Source organism: Glycine soja, chromosome 14 (assembly GCF_004193775.1).
Source record: "Glycine soja cultivar W05 chromosome 14, ASM419377v2, whole genome shotgun sequence".
NCBI lineage: Eukaryota > Viridiplantae > Streptophyta > Magnoliopsida > Fabales > Fabaceae > Glycine > Glycine soja.
The window spans coordinates 24,839,216-24,864,566 of NC_041015.1; the positions used below are offsets into that span (position 1 = coordinate 24,839,216).

The 25,351-nt window shown below is 45.6% G+C and overlaps 1 protein-coding gene across 1 annotated transcript; it reads left to right on the forward strand.

Moving 5' to 3' along the window:
- Positions 1–15,678: 15,678 nt before the first annotated feature.
- Positions 15,679–17,813, forward strand: LOC114383944 (protein MAINTENANCE OF MERISTEMS-like). Its single transcript, XM_028343641.1, has 5 exons — positions 15,679–16,037; positions 16,209–16,833; positions 16,937–17,101; positions 17,183–17,554; positions 17,637–17,813. The coding sequence occupies exons 1-5, from the start codon at positions 15,679–15,681 to the stop codon at positions 17,811–17,813; spliced, it is 1,698 nt and encodes a 565-aa protein (XP_028199442.1).
- Positions 17,814–25,351: the final 7,538 nt, after the last annotated feature.

A 25,351-nucleotide genomic window follows, 5' to 3' on the forward strand; every position in this document is an offset into this window, starting at 1 on the left:
CAACGGGGACTCCGAACGACTGGCAGAGTCCTGTGATCAGTGCGGGAAATCCCAGGGCCCTGTTGGACTTATCTGGATCCAAAGGGTGCCTGGTAGGCTCCATACCTGCAAAAATATAAATGGCATCAGCGATTAACTGAGCCACATAGATGCTCATCCGCGTCAGGATGGCGTACACCAGCTGACACTTCGGTAGGGGGAGGTCGGAATTATGATCGCTGGGCAGGATGTTGCTGAGGAGCAACGTCATCCATATCTGGGTCAGGGTGGTCATGTTGGTGCGCATGATTCGCACTCGCCTCCCTGCAACAGTCCGGGCAAAATCCTGCCCCGGTATACATAGCAGTTGGGCGATGGCCTCCTCATCGAACCCATCAGACCGGTTCCTCCTCTGGCCATACTCGCACTCCTGGCCCTCTTCCAGCACTAACGGATATCCCAGGAGCTGACCGATAGCATCTGCATCGAACGGAATCCACTGACCCCTTACCCAGGACCTCATGTCACGCACGCCCTCCTCTGTTGGCCAAGCATTGGCATAAAACTCAAGGACTATTTCTGGATCGAACATGGCCATGGGAGTAACCAGTGATGTCCACCGTCGGCGCCCTATTTCCTCCTGGAAATCAGTATACTCGTCGTCCCTGAGCTGGACGCGTCGCTCCCGGAGAAACGACCATCCCTTGATGGCCTCAAAGCGCTGCTGGTGTACCGCGCTCCTAAAACGGTGACTGTCATACTCAGGAGCGGAACTAGTTCCTTCGGTCGCCTTATCCTTCCTGGACCTCTTTGAGGCATGCTTCCTCGGGGCCATTTCCTGCGAGAGCAAACATTTGGAAAGTTAGTTTTACCAAGAAATGCTACTCTTAAAACAAAAAACGGCATACAACATACAAACATCAATGTAAATTTAGAGTAAACTTATGCACATACTTCTTTACGAACGTTCACTCGCACAAGACATTCTTATAACTAATAAAAATACACCCATGTACAATCAAGGCACATCCATTACCTAGATTATTTATATGTACTTCCAAGGTGTATTTGCTACCTACATCACATGCACTTCCTTGGCTAAATTTACATACATGCATACTCAAAGCATTTGGGGTACCAAAAATTGCACATGTGCACATTCCGGTATTTCTAATATTTTTATGCATATACAAACTTTGTGATGAATCTTGGCTATCTACACAATAAGGTGATACATTTCATGCTTTATTCAAGTGTTTTTGCTATCTAAAGCCACATGCGAATTCAAGTATATTTCCTTTTGCTGACTAAAATTGTATTCAAATTAAAAGGTATATTTTTTTTGTAATGTATTTTCTTTACATAACATGCAATATGTATATATTTTTTTGTGAGACATTTTGACTACCCAAAATTTCATGTACATACACCCTAGTATTTTGCTATCATATCCAAAGTGTAAATTGCCAAAGGTATTTTGCTACCTATTTTAAACCTACACATTTATGATGAGCAAAATTCCTAAACATCTAGACGTAGGGAAATTATTGTAACGTGGCCCATAGCTGATTGCTGGCCAAAAAGGGTAACTTTACCCAATATGCACCTCCTCTTGTGTTCTTTTGCATAAAACTTTGGTTCCCAGGCCTAGGATATATGTGGGGCAATTACTCTAACCTTTTTCGGGAATGAATGCATGTCCCAACAAATAGAAAATATGTGCAAACCAAAATGCCCCATGGGTTGTTTCCTTACAAAGGTCACGCGCTAATGCCATTGAGGCATTTCACCGAACACTTGGTGGGCGCGCGTTTAGGTATCAATAGCAAGAGAATAGGGACAATGTGGCATGTCCCATTGCTTCAAAATGCATTATAGGCCTAGGGCCATCCCATACAAACCCCCAATCCAAACCAATCAAGCAAGAAAACAAACCAAAATTGCCCCACATATTTGAGCACATTCCCACATTTTAGAGCACCAAAAGGAGATCAAAATACACCAATGAAAAGCTAGAAAGCTTAGGGATGGAATACTTACTTGTTGGTGATGAACAAAAGTGCGAAACGGAATCAAAAAATGCGAAAAATGATGACCCTAGGGCTGCAAACTCGTAAATCCCGTGGGTATGGCTTTTGGAAGGGGGGAAAAGAAGTTTTTGAATGCAAAAACGTCCCCCCTTTCGTCATCCTTATATTTTGGTGCAGGGGTGGCTCGCCCAGGCGAGCTAACCTGCATTTTTTTTTTTTGAGGGGAACATTAACCATGTCCCCTCCTTCCTCATGGATTAGCGTCTTGCCTAACTTGAACTTACTTAAGTTAGAATTAGGCGTTGATTACTTATTTTTAAAACAAACAAATAGTAAAAGAAAACTGCGAATACAAAGGATACGGGGCTGCCTTGCAGCGACGTTCTCTGCTTGTTTAGCGCGGGGAAGGGGCGACGATCAGTCGGTTTTGACCCCGTCCCCACTTGCATCCGTCCCCGTGTACCTGCAAGTAAGAAACAACCAGGTATGGCCAATCCTGACCGCGTCGTTGTCTTACCTTGGGTTGGTTTCTGTTGTTCATGTTTGGTCCCCACCCCAGAAGGTAGCTCAAGATGATCCTGCCCCTGTTTTACCACAACAATATGCATGCGTATGCATATGCAGGAATGTTTTCAAATGCAACAAATTTGAGCGAAAGTTGGTTTAGGTTCAATTTTAATTAAGCGCTTGGGGCATCCCATGAACCGAGCGGAAGGGCTCAGGTGATCACAAATCAATGCAAGGTTTGAAACCAAGGTGAGGACTAAAGCCTCGAATCCACGTTCATTTCTTTGAAAGATTGTAACGAGAGATACAGTAAACGGGAAATCCGTGGGGGAAATCCAGAAAACGCATAAAGATAAAGAACATGCAGCGATGTCCTTAATTGCCCCAGATTCTAAGCATAATATCGCTTGACGACATCAGAATTCACGGGTGAAGGTAGCTCTTCGCCATCCATGTTGGTAAGCACCAGGGCTCCTCCGGAAAAAGCCCTCTTCACAACAAAAGGCCCTTCGTAGTTCGGGGCCCATTTCCCTCGATTGTCCTTGACAGCATGGGACATTTTCTTTAGCACAAGGTCTCCCTCATGGAACTTACGCAAGCGTACTTTCTTGTCGAATGCACTCTTCATTCTTTGCTGGTACACGCGCCCATGACTCATGGCCGTTAAGCGCTTACCCTCGATGAGGTTGAGCTGGTCATAGCGCGTTTGAGCCCACTCTGATTCCTTTAATCCGGATTCTGCCAAGATCCTTAATGACGGGACTTCTACCTCAAACGGTAACACAACCTCCATCCCATATACCAATGAAATGGCGTTGCCCCAGTTGACGTTCGCACAGAAGTTCGGTAACCGTGTAACGCGAATGGGAGCATTTCGTGCCAATCCTTGTATGACACGGTCATCTTTTGGATAATCTTTTTGATATTCTTATTGGCCGCCTCCACGACTCCATTCATCTTTGGCCGGTAGGGTGTGGAATTCTGATGCTGGATTTTAAACTCCTCGCACATTTCCCCCATCATCTTGTTATTCAGGTTGGTGCCGTTGTCCGTGATAATCTTCCTTGGCAAACCATATCGGCAGATGATCTCTTTCTTAATGAACCTGACCACCACACCCCTCATGACGTTGGTATAGGAAGCTGCCTCGACCCACTTGGTGAAATAATCTATCGCTACGAGGATGAAGCGATGACCATTCGAGGCCTTGGGCTCAATGGCCCCGATGACATCTATTCCCACATGGAGAAAGGCCAAGGGGCGGACATGACATTCAAAGGATGTGGTGGGGCATTGACATTATCTGCGAATGCTTGACATTTGTGGCATTTCCTTACATGGACACAACAATCACTTTCCATGGTAAGCCAGTAATAACCTGCTCTTAGGATCTTCCTGGCCATAGCATGCCCGTTGGCGTGCGTTCCAAACGAGCCCTCATGGACTTCCTCGATCATGTGATTTGCCTCCCTGGCATCCACACACCGCAGGAGTGTCATGTCGTGATTTCTCTTATACAGTATGCTTCCGCTCATGAAGAAACCGGCTGCCAACCTTCTCAATGTCCTCTTATCATTGTCGACAATCTCTGGCGGGTATTCTTTGCTTACGACATATCGCTTGATGTCGAAATACCAAGGCTTTCCGTCCCGTTCCTCTTCTACTTGGCAACAATGCGCGGGTTTGCCACGACACCAAAATTCAATGTAGGGTAGATCCCCGTGCGGCGTTAGCTGGAACATAGACGCCAAAGTAGCAAGTGCATCCGCCATTTGATTTTCCTCGCGGGGAACATGATGGAAGGAGATCTCATCGAAAGTTTTAGCCAATTCCTTGATATAGGCTTTGTAGGGTATCAGCTTGGGATCTCTAGTTTCCCATTCCCCTCTCAGCTGATGGATTACCAATGCCGAGTCGCCGTACACCTTGAGTAGTTTGACATTGGAGTCAATCGCTGCCTGGACGGCTAGGGCACATGCTTCATATTCGGCCATGTTGTTGGTGCAGTCGAATCCTAGCCTGGCTGTGAAGGGTACACATTGATTGTCCGGAGAGACCAATACTGCCCCAACGCCATGGCCTAGAATGTTTGACGCTCCGTCAAACCATACAGTCCATTTTTCCCGTTCTTCGTCCAATTTTTCCTCAAACAAGGCCATGATGTCCTCATCCGGGAATTCAGGATGCATGGGCTGATAGTCGTTAAGAGGCTGTTGGGCCAAATAATCTGCTAAGGCGCTTCTTTTATCGCCTTTTGGGTGACGTAGACTATATCAAACTCGGATAGCAGGACTTGCCACCGGGCGATTCGTCCCGTGAGAGCTGGCTTTTCAAAGATATACTTAACCGGGTCCATCTTGGATATCAACCAGGTAGTATGGCTTAGCATGTACTGCCTTAGGCGATGGGATGCCCATACTAAAGCACAACACATTCTTTCGAGCAAGGAGTAATTCATCTCACAGGTCGTGAACTTCTTACTTAGGTAGTAAACAGCGCGCTCTTTCTTCCCGGATTCGTCATGCTGCCCCAGCATACACCCCATTGACTCGTCCAAGATTGTCATGTACAAAATGAGAGGCCTTCCAGGTACTGGTGGCATAAGCACGGGAGGATTCATAAGGCACTTCTTGATCCTTCCAAAAGCTTATTGGCAATCCTCATTCCAGCGATCAGTTTGGTTTTTGCGTAAGAGTTTGAACAACGGCTCACAAATGGCGGTGAGCTGCGATATGAATCTGGCAATATAATTCAAGCGTCCCAGGAAGCCCCGGACTTGTCTCTCAGTACGGGGTTCTGGCATCTCAAGGATAGCCTTCACCTTTTCGGGGTCTACCTCTATCCCTTTCTGGCTTACAATGAAACCAAGTAATTTCCCTGATTTGACCCCAAAGGTACACTTAGCGGGGTTCAACCTTAATTGATACTTCTGAAGCCTTTCGAACAACTTTCGCAGGTTGACAAGGTGTTCTTCCTCGGATTTAGATTTAGCAATTATGTTGTCCACGTAGACCTCGATCTCTTGATGCATCATATCATGGAACAAAGCTACCATGGCCCGTTGATAAGTTGCCCCGGCATTCTTGAGTCCAAAGGACATCACCTTGTAACAGAACGTCCCCCATAGGGTGACGAAAGTAGTCTTTTCCATATCCTCGGGCGCCATCTTTATCTAATTGTAACCGGAGAAACCGTCCATGAAGGAAAATAAAGCGAAATTGGCCGTGTTATCTACGAGGATATCGATGTGTGGTAAAGGAAAATTGTCCTTGGGACTGGCTCGATTCAGGTCCCGATAATCCACACACATTCGTACTTTCCCATCTTTCTTAGGGACCGGTACGATGTTGGCAACCCATTCTGGATACCGAGCGACGGCCAGAAAACCAGCGTCAAATTGCTTCTTCACTTCTTCTTTTATCTTCAAGGATGTTTCGGGCTTCATCCTTCTCAGTTTCTGCTTTACCGGGGAACACTCGGGATTTAGAGGTAATCGGTGTTGTACAATGTTAGAAATCAAACCGGGCATATCTTGGTATGACCAAGCAAAGATGTCTCGGTAGTCTTTTAGCAGGATTATTAATTCTTCACGGATAGGTGCGGTAATACCTGTGCCTATCTTTACTTCCCTTTTTCCACTGCCAATTCCCAAGTCTACTAGTTATGTTTCTTCTTGATGAGGCCCCATTTCTTGGTCCTCATGGGCGACCATTCTTTCTAATTCTGGGGGAAGTCCCACATCCTCGTTCCCTTCATCTTCCGTTTGATTCGTTTCTTGCTTGAAGTTGATAAGCGGGTCCCAGGTATTAGTACCTTCGGGGGTCTCGTCATCGGATCTGCCGTTTCAGAAATAAAGAAGTAAACATGCAAATGAATGAGAATGGGTAGAGACGTAGGAACAGATGAAGAAAGATCCTTGTATTATAAATTCAAAAACAAAAGACACAAAGCCTTAACAAAAGGAAAAACTCTAAAGCCTAGGCCCAACTATAGAGCTTTTAAAACCGTAAAGGTTTACATTATGCTTGTTGCGTAAATGCCGGGGCGTTCCTCCACTTGCCAATTTCCCAGCTGGAAATCAGGAGGGCATGGTCGTACCAAATCCAATGCACTCGGAACATCATCTTCGCATATCGCGACCACTTGACCTTTGTCTCCCAGACCCACGCTTATAAAGCTTCTACTTATGTGGCAGGGCGGGCTTCCTTCACTTTCTTGTCTCCAACGCGAGCTTTGACCACTGCTCTTCCTTCCCGCGATGCTTCTTTTCATATCCGCCTGAGTGGGCTTATAGCCTAAACCATACTTCCCACGATTTCCTTTGGCATTTATCAGGCTAGTCATGCCGCCGTTGTCCTTGCCTAAACCCATTCCGGGTTCGTAACCGTTCCCTAACATAACTCGGGCCATCATTACTGCTACATCGGACAGGCAAGGCTGCCCAGAGAAGAAGTCCACGGAGGAAATGCTGACCACCTCAAAAGACTGGAAAGCGGTTTCTAACGATTCTTCTGCGGCTTCCACATAAGGCATAGAGGATGGGCAGCTCACCAAGATGTCTTCCTCGCCTGACACGATGACCAAGTGCCCCTCCACTACGAATTTCAACTTTTGGTGGAGTGTAGAGGGCACAACTCCCACTGAGTGGATCCACGGGCGCCCCAACAGACAACTGTAGGGGGGGTTAATATCCATTATTTGGAAGGTGACTTGACAGGTGTGAGGGCCTATTTGTACCGGGAGATCGATCTCTCCCCTAACCTCTCGGCGAGTGCCGTCGAAGGCACGAACCACCATTGAACTCAGTTTTAAGTGGGAAGCATTAAATGGTAATTTCTCCAAAGTGCTCTTAGGCATCACGTTTAAACTGGAGCCATTATCGATGAGCACTTTGGCTACGACATGGTCCATACACTTGACTGATACGTGCAAAGCCTTATTATGCCCTCTCCCCTCGGCGGGGATTTCTTCTTCGGCGAAGGCAAGATAGTTGTTGGCAGTGATATTGTTGACCAGCCCTCCGAAACCTTCTACCGAGATATCTTGGGCCACATGGGCCTCGTTCAGAACTTTTACTAGCAGAGCCCGATGAGGCTCGGAGCTCATAAGTAACTCCAACAGCGAGACCCTAGCCGGAGTTTTGTTGAGCTGTTCGATAACCTTGAATTTGCTCTGCTGAATTATACGGAGGAACTCGCTGGCTTCCTCTAGCGACACCTCCTTTTTACCATCCTTCTTCTCCGGAAGGCCTTTTGCCGGAATATCTTTATTCGAAGCGTGGGGTGCTTCGCCATCTTGTTCCTCCACCACTTTTCCTTTTCCCTTGACGTCCGCGGGTTGGACTGGTAGGTCCGGAGGCACGAACACACGACCACTACGGGTCACACCACTCAGTCCCGTGATATTTTTTACTTTAGCTGACAACGAGCTGACGTCGGTGGCTTCTTCTTCCTTCTCCCTCGGAGGTGTATATCTCCATGGTACTGCGTGGCTACTTTGGTATGGGAAAGGAACAGGTTTAGCTGCTAAGGGGTGTCCGGGTTTTTGCGAAGCTGCGCTTTTAGTGAAGTATATCACCAAGGGTTTGGGCTTCGCAACACTGCTCCCATCTGTGGACTGCATGCATATATGCTGCTCTTCTTTTCCTTCACTGCCGACTTCCAGTCGACCTTGATCTATCATCCGCTGTAACAATTCCTCTACTCCCAAACACGTCTCCATGTCATGCAGCTCGCCGGAATGCAGCAAATAGGAATCCTCCTTACACCCACTATGGAGAATCACACCTCCCTTTTGTAGGGCCTCAAAGATAAACCTCCTAGGGGTTGCCACATCCCTTAAAGGTTTAGACTCGCGCGGTCTATCGGACTCAATGGCGTTAATTGCTCCCCCTACATGATTGGCGAGCGGGTTGGTTCGCACATTGGGCCGATCCTCTTGGAAGGTCAGCCATCCAGCGTCCATCAAATGTTGGACCTTGTATTTAAGGGCCAAGCATTTTTCAACGGAATGTCCCGGGACACCCCCATGGTACTTGCAAGTTGCATTAGGGTCATACCACTTTGGGAAAAGGGGTTGGAGGACCCTTCCGGGAGTTACCACGGCCAAATGATTGGCGATGAGGGATGGCAAGAGGTCTTCGTACGTCATTGGGAGTGGGGTGAATTCTTGAAATGGCCTCGGAGGGAAGTTCCTTGTCGTGTTGGAATTACCGGCCGGGCGAGTCGTGTTCGGAGTTGGAACTTGGGGAGCTTCCCTCTGGGTGGGTGCCTTAGGCTGCACGGGTGTTGAACTAGAGGCGTTCCCGGTATGAGCCGAGAAGCTCGGGTGATGTTGCGCGTACTGATGGGTACCATGAGGTGTTTGCTGGGGTTTGACCCACGCGGGTGTTGAAGAGACGGCATGGGCATCTCCTTCCTTCCTTTTAGCCCCTGTTGCCCCGATTCTTTTGGCATTCGCACTCGTGGAGGAAACGTAATCAAACTTTCCTCTTTTCAATCCTACCTCGATTCTTTCCCCGGCGAATACTAGGTCCGCAAAGCTGGACGGCATATAACCTACTAGCTTCTCATAGTAGAACACTGGCAGAGTGTCTACCATCATGGTGATCATCTCTCTCTCAACCATGGGAGGAGCTACTTGTGCCTCCAAATCTCTCCACCGCTGTGCGTATTCTTTAAAGGTTTCACCCTCCTTTTTGAACATATTTTGCAATTGAGTGCGGTCGGGAGCCATATCGGAATTGTACTGATATTGCCTTAGGAAGGCAGTAATCAGATCCTTCCAAGTACGGATACGGGAAGCTTCCAAATTAGTGTACCACACTACCGCGGCTCCGGCCAAGCTATCTTGAAAGAAGTGTATTAATAGCTTCTCATCCTTAGAGTGTGCGCCCATCTTGCGGCAGTACATTTTGAGATGGTTTTTGGGACAAGTCGTCCCTTTATACTTGTCGAAGTCCGACACTTTGAACTTCGGGGGAATAACAACATCGGGTACTAAGCAAAGATCTGTCATGTCTGCGAACGGATAATCCCCAAATCCTTCCACGGCTCTCAATCTTTACTCGAGGAGATCAAGCTTCCTCTTTTCTTCAGTTGTCGGGGACGATCCTTCCGTGAACAAAACTATTGGTTGTGTTGCGATGTTGGGCTGAGGCAACATGCTGGGTGCCGGCCCTTCGGGGATCGGGGGATAGAACTCGAAATCCCTTCGAGCATAGTCTTGAGGGTCTTTGTGGACTTCTTCGGGCTGTTGAGGAGGCTCTCTTTCAAGGACGGGAGAAGCAATATGGCCCGCATCGTCTTGCAGGACGGGTGGTGAGTAGTTGGGCGGCAATCCATAAGGGTAAGCCGCTCGGTTGTATCCCAAGTGAGGGCTGCCATCGTGCCCCAGTGTGTCCCTTCCCCGTCCTACTATGTTTGAGGGAGGATGGTGCGCAGTTGCCAAGAGAGTCGGGTCTGCTTCGGCAGCCGAACTGATAGCGGCAGCGGTGGCCGCGTTCTTCTCCATGAGCTGCCTCATACCTAACAAGGCCTCCATCATGGAGGCCATTTGTTCTTTCAGAGCCGACATGTCGGCTTTCATCTGTTCCTATGTCTCCTCTTGATCACCCATCGTTCTAGATTTGGATCTGGTGCGATAGGGATGCCTTGTGGCACGTTTAGTTATGGTTTTTTTCCCTAAAAAACCAAACGTGAGGAGTGGGTAAGAAAGAAAATGTATGCTAGAGATGAAATCTAGGAGTGATTTGATTTGCACAAGCTTTTTGGAGTAGAAACATGGGACCAACTCATTTTATTTCAAAAAGAAAGTCGTATCTAGTCAAGGTCTGAGAGACCATACAAGTTTCCTAACGATTTCTAATTATGTGGGCCATTAAGTCTATCATATGCTGACAATAGCCGAGAAGCCCATGAATCTCTTCGGGGGCGGAGTAGGTGTCTGCCATCGCCTTGGCCTTGGCTAACAAGCGGGGAAGTTCTTGACTCCCGTTCAAGGTAAGAGCAAACCGATCCATCCACATGGTTGCCTCTTGGTGTAAAGAGTCGATCACCCTTCCTCTAGCCTCTTTTTCCGCATATACTTGAGCATACTCGTCCGCGATCCTATGCTCGTGGGCCATGGCTAGACCTAACTCTTCTTGGTACTTGGCGATGATAGCTAGCATGTTGGTCTCCGTCTCGGATAAACGCTGAGACAAGCTTCTTTTGGACCTTGAACAAGCAACTAACTCCTCTTTCAGAACCATGCTATGTGCTCGCGACTGGTCCCTCTCTTCCCTTCGCAGCTTGAGTTCACTATTGCTACCCCACAGAGCTCCACGAAATTTATTCCGGCCATACTCTTCCTTGCGAGCCCTCTTGGTCTCTTGTTCAAGGGCTCTTGCGATAGTTGCCTTCTCTTCCCGTAACCCGGCACACTCCTTCCGAATGTGTGTAGCGGCCAACTTGAACTTCTCCTTGGCAAGTTTCGCCTTTCCTAACTCGCTTTTGAGAGCTTGGACTTCTTCGTCCTCTTCTGGTGCTTCAAAACTTTCTTCGCTGACGACTTTTAACTTGGTGAGCCAATCTAAACCTCGTATATGAACTTTTAACCATTCATGGTACCCACCAATGATGCCATTAGGAATGCCCCTAAGTTCTTGATCTTTCCTTAACGGGGTTTCCCATGCCTTATGGATTCTTTGTATAGCCTTGAAATTTTGTGCGCCGAAATCCCTTACAAGGAAAGGAGACATGCTTTCTTCCGTCGGTGCTCCCCTCATGGGGTACCCTAGTTGTCTTATAGCGAGCGCGGGATTGTAGTTAATACAACCCCTCGTTCCTATCAGCGGAATGTTTGGGTATCCTCCACATGAGAAAAGGACTCCTTCTTTTCCTTCCTTCCATCGGGGGAACCAATTGATTGCGCTACTCTTTTCGCACCTTCGGTCAAATGTGTCAAATAGATCTGCCAAGACAGCTACCACCGGACTTTCCTTGCTATGGTGGTATGCAAGGAAAGCGTCGATTGCTGCTAGGTCCACCAAACCATCCACGTTTGGAAAGAGGACGACCCCAAAAATTAGCAAAGCTAACACATCCATAAACGGGACCCAATCTCCTTGATTGGCCATACCCCTCGCCTTGTCTTCTAGGTACCTCCGTGGTAGGCCCGCTATGCCGTTCCGAGTCTGTTTTATGCGGTCCAAACCTCTTGCTGAATCCTTGACCACAGTTGCGATTCTGCTCAAAGAGGGGAGACACCCGGAGGAAAGGTATGGTTTTCTTCCCCCGAGAGGACACCCTAGAATTTCCTCAAATTCTTCAATGGTTGGTACCAATTGGAAGTCTCCGAATGTGAAGCATCTCAAAGGCTGGTCGTAGTATTGGGTGAGTGATGCAATGGCTTCTATGGATACCTCTGCTAAGGTCAACTCTAAGATCTTTCCGTAAGTCTTGCGGAAGGCTTGCATTTGGAGAGGTCCCATCAACCGCCCTAATTCCTTGATGCTGGTGGTATCTAGGCTTTTAACCTTGACTTGGTAAAACCTCTTGCCGGTTTGATTTGTCCCCATGCTTACTAAAGTGAGACAAAAATCTGGTGCAAATCAAAACTCCGATATCTCATGGGTGGAATGGATGAATGCATGAAGGAATGCATATAACACAGATGCAATCTAGGAATGCGGGGGTCCGGGGAATTTGTCCCCTTCTTAGATACAACGTCTAGGGGTAGCAAAGTGCCCCAACGTACGTTTTTAAGAAGGCGACACGGACCCTCCGTTGGTTTGTTTACAGAAGGGATCAAGACAGAACCCATATGCGATGCCTATGCAAAAGACACAATGCGGGAATGTACACAGTATGACAATATTCACTGAACATAAGCAAAAGGGTATATGATACTTATGCATGGCAAGGTGAAAAATGGCACGCAGCGTGTTTGCTCCGTGCCCCTATTCAAGGGACCTATAAGGGAGAGAGCTAACTAGGCTTTTAGTGATAACCCCCAAGGTGGTCATATCCCTCTTGATGGTTTCTAGAGGTATCATTCTCTTCGAAGAACATATTGCAGCAGTAGGGACTACTAGCAACAATAAGTTTTCAAAGAGAAAAGCTCTAGATGAGGGTTCACTGTAATCAAGCAAGTCGGAGACCTAGCATGATCACAGATTCACCTCCACTCCTTATGTTCCCATGAACCCGAGTATAGGGCCCTTTTTCATTCACAGTGTGTGCAAATAGTGTTGGTGTTTGTGTGCATCAAATGAATAAATATTTACTTCATGCATACATTTAAAAACGCACTAAAAGCAACAAAGAGTTTATATACACAAGTACATAATGAAGGAAAACAAACAAAGGAGTAAGTCATGGTAAAACATTGCACAAGATTAAATGGCCTAACTCTCTAAAAACAGTCCCCAGCGGAGTCGCCAACTGTCGCAACCTACCCTTCGGCGGGAGGGCGACGCGTGACTCGCGGGATGCGTGTTCCACGAAAGGAATACGCGCGGAGTCGCCACCAACGTTTATTTGAGGAAAACGTCGGAAAAACCGGAAAAGACGTGATCTACGAACTTTTAAGTGAAAGGTTCGGGAGTTGTATTTACGCACGGGGAAGGTATTAGCACCCCACACGTTCGTCCCAAGGGACGGCAGCCTTTAATCGAATGTGCAAACATGACTTTGATTTTTACGTTCCCTTTTATGTCCTTATATCCTTTATACCCTTTTTATATTTTTCCTTTTTTGTGGTCGACAAGGGTGTTTCCCTTTGCTCCTACGTATTCCTCAATTTGCGATGAGGAAATCAGACCTACGTAGTTCTTTCTTATCAAGTGATTCTTTTTTACTTTAAGAGGTGACCATTTTAAGGCATTGGACCTTGAAAATGATCCATTTTACTTAGTAAGAAATTGAAATGACAAACTTCAAAAACTTATTTTTTATGGATGAGCTTGACTAGGCGAGTTGATTTTAGCCTTAGTTTCACCTTAGTTATTAGTCAATTCAATTAAGAATGAGAAATCCCAAAGAGAAAATGTCCAATTGATTTTCCGCTTTATTTTACTAAAAGATGTTTTTTGATTATTATATTATTATTTTACCTCTTTTTTTATTTCCAACGTGGTTACGGCACGACCGAACGGTCGGAATTCATTTTAACCGAAGTTAATGGATAATACAATTCAAACGTTCGGTGGAAATTTATTTTATTTTTAAGTTAAGCGAGAAATGACTTAAGTAAAATGGCTTAAGCACGTCAAAAGGGGGTATAAAGAGTAAATGAAACGAGAATAGAAATACACGAAACACAATGTGGACCACTACGGGTACATAGAATGAATCGAAAAGCTTGGTTCGAGGTACTTACCCGTTGAAGATCGAAGAACGATGAAGAACGAACGAAGAACGTCGAAGAACGGTCGAAACCTTTGCGAAATTCCTCACGGAAAACGTTACGGAAACGTTTCGGAAGCGCCTCGGCTTAGATTTTCTTCACGGAAACAATTTTTCCAAGCAAATTCGAAAGAGAGAGAAGTGCCTAAGGGGCTGAACCCTTTTCCTTCTCACTTCCTCCCCTAGATATAGCAAAATAGGGGAGATGGTTGCCGCCCAGCTCGCCCAGGCGAGCACAGCTCGCCCAAGCGAGCAGGGTTGCTTCCTCCAGAAGCAACAGCCTTCTGGAGGAATATTCTGGAGGGCCCAAGTGGGCCTGGGTGCTATTTGCACCCCCATTTTTACTAAGTACACCCCCTCTGCTTTTTTTTTGTGATTCTTTTTTCGTAAAGTTACGGAAACTTACGAATTTCGTAACGATACTTGTTTTCTTTCCGTAATGTTACGGGACCTTGTGGATTACATAATCATCCCCTTTTTGACTTACGGAACGTTACGGAACCTCACTTATTTGTGCAACGATGCTTCCATTTGATTTCTGGTGTGTGACGGTACCTTACGGATTGTGCATCAATATTTTGTTTTGTTTTTCGGCATGTCCCGGAATTTCACAAATTGCCTAATGATGGGTGTCAAGCACCTCACAAGGACCAAAGAAAAGTCGCATGTCATCAAGCAAAGGTCCCCGGACGAAATTAGGGTATGACATATATATATTAATAAAAGAGTACCAAAGGTACTATAATTACAACGTGTTATAAAAATCCTAGTGGATCCACATGTGATGCTACTTTCGGACTGATGTGATCCACCCTACAAAAAAGAATACATCAACAATACCCCTTGGCGTTGAATGATTAGCATGAATTACTTCATTTAAAAAATTCCAAGAGATACCTAGTGCTTGTATGAAATTATCCAAATATTCCAAACCAAATATTGCTAGTAAAACTAGTCTCATTATTACAAAGATAAAAATCACAACTAGAGTAAGCATGGGCACAAAGATGCCACCCCCACCAACACCTTCCACAGTCCTAAATGTTGATTCCTAGGAATCCTAGGAATCCAATCATATATTTTTGGTAAGTGTTACACTCTTAGGTAGCATTTGGTAAACATATTAGAACAGAAGTTACAAAATGGAACATAACCAATGGGTTCTATTCTAGCTTTGGTGAATTATACAAATAGAACAAAACACAATATTGTGTTGAGAAATGATATATTTCATTTATCCACACACATCAAACACTATCTAAGCATTAATTCCTAATTTTTGTTTATCCACACACATCAAACACATCAATCCTGGTTTGATTCTATTTCGTTTATCCACACACATCATTCCTTCATGAATCATTGTTTCTCATATTCATAAAGCTCAGCAAGTTTCTCTCCAAGAATTTGAGATGTTGTTGACCATTGTTTATGCTTAGTTTGTTTATTCACACACATTTGAGATGTTATTGACCACAAAACAACACCTTCCTGAATCAAGGTCAATACCACTAAGCATTTGAGATGCTGCTGACCATTGTTTATGCTTAGTTTGTTTATCCACACACATTTGAGATGTTGTTGACCACAAAACAACACCTTCCTGAATCAAGGTCAATACCACTAAGCATTTGAGATGTTGTTGACCATTGTTTGTCAGATTCATAAAGCTCAGCAAGTTTCTCTCTAATAAGTAAAACATATGATAAAACAACAAGTGGCCATTAGAGTAATTGAATTGAGTTAACGAAATGCTTGAAATTTGAGAAAATGAAATGAGTGATGGATTTTGCGATACTCATTTGCAGATCATGGTTAAGACTAGAGGATTAGGCCGTGCCTTAGGTCAGGTCACTAGTAGAGGTGTGGGCAGAGGAGATCATGATGATTCCGATGATGCTCCGCAGCGTCGACGACCTATTGCATCCCCACGGAGGCAACGAGTCGCTGTGACTGCGGATCACGTTGATGAGCCAGTCATCCCTGTGCCAGATGTTCAGGATGACCCGATGGAGGCACCAGCTGTTGTAGAGGACATTCCTACGGACATTCCTCCGGACACAGGCGCAGAGGCTACTGAGGATGAGCATCAGGGATTTTCAGGTGGTCCGGGCGACCCATCCGTGTTGACCCTGTATGCAGATCACGTTGCTTGCAGCGTATGGACGGGAGAGGTATTTATACGATTTATTTTTAGTTACTTGTAAATTCTACTTTATAATTGAAATTAGTTTTCCTTTAAATAATGATTTTAACAAATTTTGTGTTCCTTTATACTTCAATTCAGGAGCGTCCTGAATTGAAGCTATCCTCTCATGGGAGGAAGGTCTGTCCCTGCTATTGAGGGACTTATTGCTGGTACAGGACTAAGTTCTCTGATCGCGTGTTCGGTAGACACCGGTGATCGGGGACTTTTGTCCGTGTTTGTGGAGCGGTGGCACCGGGAGACGTCTAATTTCCATCTCCCGGTGGGAGAGCTCACCATCATGCTAGATGACGTCTCCTCGCTTCTCCATCTGCCCGTGATTGGAGATTTACACGCCTTTCAGCCCTTGCACGTGGACGATGCGGTTCAGATGCTGGTCGACTTGTTGATGGTCTCTACAGAGTCTACCAGGGCTGAGACAGCCCAGTGTCATGGACCATACGTACGGCTGCAATGGGTACGTGATATATATGAGCGCCGATGCCAGACAGGTCATTGGACAACTGCGGCTCACGCATATCTTCTCCATCTTCTGGGTTGCACTCTGTTTGCTAACAAGAGTGCAACCAATGTGCATGTTGTCTACTTGGAGGCCCTTCGTGACCTCAGTATGATAGAGAGGTACGCCTGGGGAGTGGCTGCTCTGGTTCATATGTACGACCAGCTGAACAATGCATCTATGAGCCACAGTCGACAGCTTGGCGGTTACATCACACTGTTGCAGGTAACAAATATGTTTTTCATTCATTCAGGCTAAACAATGTTCAACTTTAAATTTTGTTACACTTTCATTATTAATGTTTATAATTTTAATGTTACATTTGTAGTGCTGGATTTACAAGCACTTTCCCTCGGTCGCGGAGTCCACCGCTGATCAGGACTACGACGAGGCTTCCCCGCGTGCGTGCAGGTGGATTGCGACGAAGAAGACCATGAAGAGAATTTGCACGTCGTCGTTCAGGGAGCGCCTGGACCAACTCCAGATTCCAGATGTCTATTGGATCCCTTATGGGGAGCATCGGGAGGTCCGGGACTTCCACGTCAGATCATGCTATTCCAGTCTCTTGCGCTAGGGGCCTATTGCTATTTATTACCGACCGGAGAGGGTCGTGCGGCAGTTTGGCTACACGCAGACCATTCCTGCTCCTCCTGTCGATTCATGGGTCTCGTATGACGATATACATGACAGGTGGATGCACTACGAGGATCATATCGAACCAGCAGGTGAGGTGTCCGTTGTGCCAGGGGCGTGTTCCAGTGACTACATGGACTGGTTCTTCCGCATCTCCCATCCTTTCATGACACCAGGCCACGCATTAGATCCTCTGCCTCATGGTCACGCCCCGCAACTCCGAGTTGTCCCTCAAGCCCCGCAAACGGATATCCCTCACGTGCCAGAGTCAGGAGCATCGTCCACATCTGCGGAGAAGCCTAGACATGCAGTGGTAAGTAATACTAATAATTTACGTCATTTACCTCAATATTTGCATAATAATTTGTGTAATCAGTTTGTTTTGTATGTAACAGGAAGTTTGTGATGACATTGCTGAGAGGTTGGAGCGTCATCTGAGTCTAGGGGTGGCCACGCCTGACTCATCGACACATGAGGTGATCGAAGAATGCCTCAGATTGGCCAGGAGTGTAGCACAGGACCATCTAGTATACGTTAGGTGTAGACGCAGGCGGCGCACTGATCAAGCGTAGTTTATGTACATATTTTATATTGATATTCCATGTATATACAGATATTGTACATGAACTCATTTCATGAGTATTGTTGGTTTTATTTATTTTCATTGTGTCATACCCTAATTTCGTCTGGGGACCTTTGCTTGATGACATGAAACTTTTGTTTGGTCCTTGTGAGGTCCTTGGCACCCATCATTAGGCAATTTGTGAAATTCCGGGACATGCCGGAAAACAAAAGAAAATATTGATGCACAATCCGTAAGGTTCCGTGACACACCGGAAATCAAATGGAAGCATCGTTGCACAATTAGTGAGGTTCCGTAACATTCCGTAAGTCAAAAAAGGGGATGATTATGTAATCCGCAAGGTTCCGTAACATTACGGAAAGAAAACAAGTATCGTTACGAAATTCGTAAGTTTCCGTAACTTTACGAAAAAAGAATCACCAAAAAAAAGGCAGGGGGTGTACTTAGTAAAAATGGGGGTGCAAATAGCAACAAGGCCCACTTGGGCCCTCCAGAAGATTCCTCCAGAAGGTTGTTGCTTCTGGTGGAAGCAACCCTGCTCGCCCAAGCGAGCTGGGTGGCAAGCTTCTCCCCCAATTTTCTATAAATAGGGGGAGAAGTGAAGTAGAAAAGGGTTCAGCCCCTTAGGCACTTCTCTCTCTTTCGAATTTGCTTAGGAAAATTGTTTCCGTGAAGAAAATCCAAGCCGAGGCGCTTCCATAATGTTTCCGTAACGTTTCCGTGAGTGATTTCGCGAAGGTTTTCGACCGTTCTTCGACGTTCTTCATTCGTTCTTCAGTCTTCAACGGGTAAGTACCTCAAACCAAGCTTTTCAATTCATTCTATGTACCCGTGGTGGTCCACATTTGGTTTCATGTATTTTTATTCTCGTTTCATTCACTTTTTATACCCCCTTTTGACGTGCTTAAGCCATTTTATTTAAGTCATTTCTCGCTTAATCTAAAAATAAAATAAATTTCCACCGATCGTTTGAATTGTATTATCCGTTAACTTTGTTTAAAATGAATTCCGACCGTTCGGTCGTGCCGTAACCACGTTGGAAATCAAAAAAAGAGGTAAAATAATAATATAATAATCAATTTCTTATTAAGTAAAATGGGTCATTTTTAAGGTCCAACACCTTAAAATGATCACCTTTCAAGTAAAAAGAATCACTTGATTCACGCATAAGAAAGAACTACGTAGGTCTGATTTCCTCATCGCAATTGAGGAATACGTAGGAGCAAAGGGAAACACCCTTGTCGACCACAAAAAGAGAAAAATATGAAAAGGGTATAAAGGATATAAAGATATAATAAGGGAACGTAAAAATCAAAGTCATGTTTGCACATTCGATTAAAGGCTGCCGTCCCTTGGGACGGACGTGTGGGGTGCTAATACCTTCCCCGCGCGTAAATACAACTCCCGAGCCTTTCACTTAAAAGTTCGTAGATCGCGTCTTTTCCAGTTTTTCCGACGTTTTCCTCAAATAAACGTTGGTGGCGACTTCGCGCGTATTCCTTTCGTGGAACACGCATCCCGCGAGTCACGCGTCGCCCTCCCGCCGAAGGGTAGGTTGCGACAAGTTGCGACTCCACTGGGGACTGTTTTTTGAGAGTTAGGTCATTTAATCTTGTGCAAATGTTTTATCATGACTTTCTCCTTTTGTTGGTTTCCCTTTATTTTTTATGTTATTGTGTATATAAACTCTTTGTTGCTTTTAGTGCGTTTTAAAATGTATGCATGAGGTAAATACTTATTCATTTGATGCACACAAACACCAACACTATTTGCACACACTGTGAGTTGAAAAAAAAGGGCCCTATACCCGGGTTCATGGGAACATAAGGAGCGGAGGTGAATCTGTGATCATGCTAGGTCTCCGACTTGCTTGATTACAGTGAACCCTCATCTAGAGCTTTTCTCTTTGAAAACTTATTGTTGCTAGTAGTCCCTACTGCTGCAATATGTTCTTCAAAGGGGATGATACCTCTAGAGACCATCAAGAGAGATATGACCACCTTGGGGGTTATCACTAAAAGCCTAGTTAGCTCTCTCCCTTATAGGTCCCTTAAATAGGGGCACGGAGCAAACACGCTCCGTGACATCTTTCACACTGCCATGCATAAGTATCATATACCCTTTTGCTTATATTTTGTGAATATTGTCATACTATGTTGCGCCTTTCGCATGTGCATCACACGCGGGTTCCGTCATGATCCCCTCTGTAAAAAAACCAACGGAGGGTCCGTGTCACCTTCTTAAAAACATACGTTGGGGCACTATGCTACCCCTAGACGTTGTATCTAAGAAGGAGACAATTCCGCAGGCCCCCGCATTCCTAAATTGCATCTGTGTCATATGTATTCCTTCATGCATTCATCCATTCCACCCATGAGATATCGGAGTTTTGATTTGCACCAGCTTTTTGTCTCACTTTAGTAAGCATGGGGACAAATCCAACCGGCAAGAGGTTTTACCGAGTCAAGGTTAAAGGCCTAGATACCACCAGCATCAAGGAATTAGGACGGTTAATGGAACCTCTCCAAATGCAAGCCTTCCGCAAGACTTACGGAAAGATCTTAGAGTAGACCAGCAGAGGTATCCATAGAAGCCATTGCATCACTCACCCAATACTACGACCAGCCTTTGAGATGCTTCACATTCGGAGACTTCCAATTGGTACCAACCATTGAAGAATTTGAGGAGATTCTAGGATGTCCTCTTGGGGGAAGAAAACCATATCTTTTCTCCGGGTGTCTCCCCTCTTTGAGCAGAATTGCAACTGTGGTCAAGGATTCAGCAAGAGGTTTGGACCACGTAAAACAGACTCGAAACGGCATAGCGGGCCTACCACGGAAGTACCTAGAAGACAAGGCGAGGGGTATGGCCAGTCAAGGAGATTGGGTCCCGTTTATGGATGTGTTAGCATTGCTAATTTTTGGGGTCGTCCTCTTTCCAAACGTAGATGGTTTGGTGGACCTAGCAGCAATTGACGCTTTCCTTGCATACCACCATAGCAAGGAAAGTCTGGTGGTAGCTGTCTTGGCAGATATATTTGACACATTTGACCGAAGGTGCGAAAAGAGTAGCGCACAAATCATCTGTTGCTTGCCCGCTCTGTGTTTGGTTGGTTTCACACCTGTTCCAGCAAGACACGAGGCATCCATGTCCGCTCCAAAGCCATCGCTCGTGTACTGAAAAGAGAAGAATAGATTGGGACCAGCTTTTGGCTGGGATAGGAGGTAGAACAATCAATTGGTTCCCCCGATGGAAGGAAGGAAAGGAGGGAGTCCTTTTCTCATGTGGAGGGTACCCAAACATTCCGCTGATAGGAACGAGGGGTTGTATTAACTACAATCCCGCGCTCGCTATAAGACAACTAGGGTACCCCATGAGGGGAGCACCGATGGAAGAAAGCATGTCTCCTTTCCTTGTGAGGGATTTCGGCGCGCAAAATTTCAAGGCTATACAAAGAATCCATAAGGCATGGGAAACCCCGTTAAGGAAAGATCAAGAACTTAGGGGCATTCGTAATGGCATCATTGGTGGTTACCATGAATGGCTGAAAGTTCATATACGAGGTTTAGATTGGCTCGCCAAGTTAAAACTCGTCAGCGAAGAGAGTTTTGAAGCACCGGAAGAGGACGAAGAAGTCCAAGCTCTCAAAAGCGAGTTAGGAAAGGCGAAACTTGCCAAGGAGAAGTTCAAGTTGGCCGCTACACACATCCGGAAGGAGTGTGCCGGATTACGGGAAGAGAATGCGACTACCGCAAGAGCCCTTGAACAAGAGGCCAAGAGGGCTCGCAAGGAAGAGTATGGCCGTAACAAATTTCACGGAGCTCTGTGGGGTAGCAACAATGAACTCAAGCTGCGAAGGGAAGAGAGGGACCAGTCGCGAGCACATAGCATGGTCTTGAAAGAGAAGTTAGTTGCCTGTTCAAGGTCCAAAAGGAGCTTGTCTCAGCGTTTATGCGAGACGGAGACCAACATGCTAGCTATCATCGCCAAGTACCAAGAAGAGTTAGGTCTAGCCACGGCCCACGAGCATAGGGTCGCGGACGAGTATGCCCAAGTATACGCGGAAAAAGAGGCTAGAGGAAGGGTGATCGACTCTTTACACCAAGAGGCAACCATGTGGATGGATCAGTTTGCTCTTACCTTGAACGGGAGTCAAGTACTTCCCCGATTGTTAGCCAAGGCCAAGGCAATGGCGGACACCTACTCCGCCCCCGAAGAAATTCATGGGCTTCTCGGCTATTGTCAGCATATGATAGACTTAATGGCCCACATAATTAGAAATCGCTAGAAAACTTGTATGGTCTCTCAGACCTTGACTAGATACGACTTTCTGAAATAAAATGAGTTGGTCCCATGTTTCTACTCCAAAAAGCTTGTGCGAATCAAATCACTCCTGCATTTTATCTCTAGCATGCATTCTTTCTTTCTTTACCCACTCCTCACATTTGGTTTTTTATGGAAAAAAACCATAACTAAACGCGCCATAAGGCATCCCTATCGCACCAGATCCAAATCTAGAACGATGGGTGATCAAGAGGAGACACAGGAACAGATGAAAGCCGACATGTCAGCTCTGAAAGAACAGATGGCTTCCATGATGGAGGCCATGTTAGGAATGAGGCAGCTCATGGAGAAAAACGTGGCCACCGCTGCCGCTGTCAGTTCGGCTGCCGAAGCAGACCCAATTCTCTTGGCAATCACGCGCCATCCTCCCTCAAACATAGTAGGACGGGGAAGGAACACGCTGGGGCACGACGGCAACCCTCATCTGGGATACAACCGAGCGGCTTACCCTTATGGATTGCCGCCCAACTACTCACCACCCGTCCTGCAAGACGATGCGGGCCATATTGCTTCTCCCGTCCTTGAAAGAGAGCCTCCTCAACAGCCTGACGAGGTCCACGAAGACCCTCATGAAATTCTGATACCAATGCCAGATGTCGTACAGGATGTCACGACATCACGCTTCAGAACATGCAGGTTATATTTGACTGTATGAACAGATTAAACAAGTAAATAACACAAGAGAATTGTTAACCCATTTCGGTGCAACCTCACCTACATCTGGGGGCTACCAAGCCAGGGAGGAAATCCACTAAAATAGTGTTAGTTCAAGGTCTAACAGCCACTGTTTACAACCTTCTCACCTAACCACTACCCGTGCAATCTCTACCTAAGAGCCACTCTTAGATATGAGAACCCCGCTCACTCCCTCTCACTCACACTCCCGTGTTTACAGTCAAATCAAAAACACACCAGAGATTGCTCTCTGAACAAAAGAGATCAACTCTACACACTAGAGATCAACTCTACACACAAGAGATCAACTCTACACACTCAGGTCCAACACTTGATGTTAGGGTACCATCAAGGTGGCTCACAAAACACTCAAGTCCCAAAACTCACAAAATAACTCTTCAATCCCGGACTTGGTACAGAACTCGTGCAGCCTTCATGTTTTTATAGCCGTGTGTGTATCTGGGCTGCAACTACTTGTGCTGGATGAGATCTATCATTCTTCTGAAAAAATCTGCACTTAAAGATCTAAAAGATGCAGTTTGATCTTTTAGTTTTTATCTTTAATCTTTAATCTTTAATCCCTGAACGAACTCTTCTAGTTTGTAATTCGAACTTTAATTATCTTTTAATTCGTTCCTAAAGATAGATCATCTTATCTCCTGCTAACTGCACAATAATCTGTTAAAGATATAACAGATTTATGTGTCCAGTATTTTCGGGCAGGATGTCAGGACATCGTATCCGACATCGTGGATCCTGCAGCTTCACTTCTTCACTTGAGTTTTATCTTGCCTTGTGCATTGTACAGCAACTCCAGTATTTTCGGGCAGGATGTCCTGGACATTGTATCCGACATCGTGGATCCTGCAGCTTCCATTCTTCATTTGACATTTTATCTTGCCTTGTGCATTGTGCAGCCCGATCTGATTCCTTGACATAACGTTGGACATCATGTGCAGCAACTCCAGCTTTCCTTCATTGTCTAAGTGCTTATGTTTTAACAAAATCTTAGCCAACCTTTTAAAGCTCAGTGAAGCTAAGCACTAACAATCTCCCCCTTTGGCAAATTTTGTCTAAAACATACTTAGACACTTCCTGAGCAGGTACGAGCAGTTATGCAAGTGGGATCAGCAACTTTCATTATCAGAGTAATCAAGCACAGCGGAATTGGTAAGTTGCAAATCGTTTCCAGGATGTCAAGACATCTCACGTGACATCAGCTTTCTGCTTCTGCTCCCCCTGTCTTCATGCTTACTGCAGCATCTTCTATCAGCTACTAGTCTTTTCCAGGATGTCAAGACATCTCATGTGACATCCGCTTTCTGCTCCCCCTGTCTTCATGCTCTTACTGCAGCATCTTCTATCAGCTACCATCTTCTATCAGCTACTAGTAGCTTACATCAATCATCATCAGCAGCAGCAGTCTCCCCCTCAAAGTCATATACATACAACTCCCCCTCAAAATCATGAATCATGCATACATCGTATCCTACTGCCATACATCGTATCAATCATGCATAATACGACTATTGCATACATAGTATCCTACTGCTCAAAATCATGCATAATAGCAAGCATAATACTATTACTCCCCCTTTTTAGACAGAATTTGACAAAAGTAGAATGCATGAACTTAAGGTGCAAATATTACAGACCCATAGTAAACCATTGTTCAAAGGGACATGCCCCTATAGCTAGTAAAAAGCAAAAAAAATATAAAGGTCTGATGATCATGGGGTGGCTTCAGAATCATCATCTGAATCTGTATCTGTATCCTCTGCTGCATCTTCCTCTGCCTCAGCGGCTTCTTCTTCTTCCTCACCTGCTTCTTCTTCTTCCTCAGCCGCTTCTCCATCATCAATGCCACTTTCTGAGAGCCTTTTGATCAGCCGTTCCAGCTCCATCTTCTTCTCTGTGGTGGCTTTGATGGTTGCTTCCAGCACCTTGCATGTGTCCTTGAGTTCAGCAATCAGAGCATCCTTGGACACAGCACCTGAGGCAGCAGCTTTCCCTGATGTCGAGACAATGTCTGGGACATGTGTCCCCTCAAACAATTTGTAATGCAGGGATAGAGGAGATTCTCTCTTCATCACAGAGTCAGTGTAGTTTAAAATATTGGGATGTTGACTCAACATAATGCCACACAATACAGTTGGGAAGGCAATGGGTAATTTGACAGCAAATGATTCTGAATGCTTAACAGTTTGATCAAAAATATAGTTTCCAAAATTAAATTTGGACTTGGTTCCAACAGCATACAGAAATTTACCCAAACCTGTGGCAACAGTGGATGTATGATTAGTGGGTACCCAGTTTGCAGCTCCAATCCTGTGCAGGATTGCATATTTCACACTCAGCTTCCCTGCAGACAGCTTCCCTTTCTTTGGCCAATGCTGGACTTGTTTGGCAGTGATTTCCTTTGCAATTTGATGCTCAGAGACAGCAATATCCACCACTCCATCTGTTGGTCTGTCCAGGTATTTGTTGATCACAGCAGGGGAGAATCTA

Excerpts from the sequence above, each read along its gene's own strand:
- LOC114383944 (XM_028343641.1), top strand. The coding sequence starts at position 15,679 with ATGAGTGATGGATTTTGCGATACTCATTTGCAGATCATGGTTAAGACT. Across the intron at positions 16,834-16,936 it reads GTTACATCACACTGTTGCAG|TGCTGGATTTACAAGCACTT; the intron begins GTAACAAATATG and ends TTACATTTGTAG. Across the intron at positions 17,102-17,182 it reads ACCAACTCCAGATTCCAGAT|GGGCCTATTGCTATTTATTA; the intron begins GTCTATTGGATC and ends CTCTTGCGCTAG.